Below are 1,540 nucleotides of genomic sequence, written 5' to 3' on the forward strand. Positions count from 1 at the left end.
TAGAAATGTGGCTTCAGACTGGATAAAACTGGTTTAATGATTATTGATTGGATCAGCTCCAGATAGAACATAGCTCTAGAGTTTATACACTGATTAATGAGGAGATGTTATTGATTATAGATTTATATTTTAACATCTGCAGGTTTAAACTGATTTTGAACATTAATAATGTAACACCAACAAACAACCTGCTGCATTATCTGTAAAAATACAACCATGCTGTATTCGTCATTAGTCAGAGGAAATTAGTTTGAGATTTAATTAAGGTTAATTCATACTTCCTGTTTGTTAATTGTTGTTTATCTTGGGGCTGAAATAGTTTTATTAATTAGTTTTAATCACATTTCTTCCTGCAGTTTGTTCTGATGTGAGTTTCTGTTCTTGAGTCTAACTGACGAGAAAGGAAACAACCAACGAGGTTTTCATCACATTATACATAAAAAAAAACAACCTCAGAACCTCACTTCATGTTTTTGTGAGGACCGCTGCCACCGGACACGCCTTTACGGCGTTGTGTCTGCGTCATGTCGTGGCTCGGCTCCGTGATCCACTGAGATCTTTCTGTCCGACGTTGTTTACTTGTGTATTTTGTCCTTAAACAGGAAACAAACGTTCACATCTCCTCTGACTGACTTCCTGTCTGGTGCCACAATGTTGATGTAGAGTTTCCACACAGTATTTTATTCTGAAAATTGACCTTTGTCTGTGTCTGACTTCCTGTTAGTGTGAGCTGCTCTGTGCTGTTGGATGTGGGGGGGTCGGAGCGGAGAGAGGCAGGGGAGCTTACAGGAGCAGTCTGTAGGATTTAGTGCCATCTAGTGGGGAAGTTGAGTTCAGTGATTGATTGGAATTATTATATTCATAATCATATTCACTATTTTATTGGCTGATTCATTATTATTCTGCTTCCTCCTCAGAGCTGATCGGTGGCGGCAGCGGCCACCGATCAGGGGCGGGTCTCCTGCAGGACTCTCTCCTCCAATCGGGCGTAGCGCTTCAGCATGCTGCCGTACACCTGAACACACAGAAAGAAATCACCAGCTGCTGTCTGTCTGTCTGTCTGTCTGTCTGTCTGTCTGTCTGTCTGTCACTGCGCTGTGTAAAGCCGACTGTAGTGGAGGAGTAAAATCCTACTAAAGTACTCTCAGCTACGCGTTGTGCAGTACGATGTCTAACTGCTAACTGTTTTAGGGCGGGGCTTCAGGGAGTCCGTCCAGCTCAACCAAACAGAAAATTTACTACAAACACCAAAAACACACAAAAAACATCCCTAAAAGAAATTACAATATTTTAAATATTTTAAAAATGCTATTACTTTATGGTATGGTAATGTAATTCCGATTACATCATAATACATTCAAACATCACATCAGGAATAAAGCGTAAAGTTAGGAGTGTTTTCTATCCCAGCGCTGTGAGGAATGCCGCAGACACTTTCTCTCCCGCTATGTTGCTGCTTCATATTTAATATCCCGCTGTACAGAGAGAGAATATTCATCCACCAGCATGTAATCAGTGTGTATGTGTGTGTGTGTGCTAG

The 1,540-nt window shown here is 41.1% G+C and overlaps 1 protein-coding gene across 1 annotated transcript in view; it reads right to left on the reverse strand.

Annotated features, from left to right (window-relative positions):
- Positions 1-311: 311 nt before the first annotated feature.
- xylb (xylulokinase homolog (H. influenzae)) overlaps positions 312-1,540 on the reverse strand; it is a gene marked incomplete at its 5' end in the record, with an annotated part of 2,579 nt that continues 1,350 nt past the window's right edge. Inside the window, 1 exon segment of the mRNA XM_035675526.1 lies at positions 312-1,015. Coding sequence (XP_035531419.1) covers positions 947-1,015 — 69 coding nt within the window.

This window comes from Morone saxatilis, unplaced genomic scaffold, assembly GCF_004916995.1.
Source record: "Morone saxatilis isolate NCDOM2014 unplaced genomic scaffold, NCSU_SB_2.0 Contig0, whole genome shotgun sequence".
NCBI classification, from domain to species: Eukaryota; Metazoa; Chordata; class Actinopteri; family Moronidae; genus Morone; species Morone saxatilis.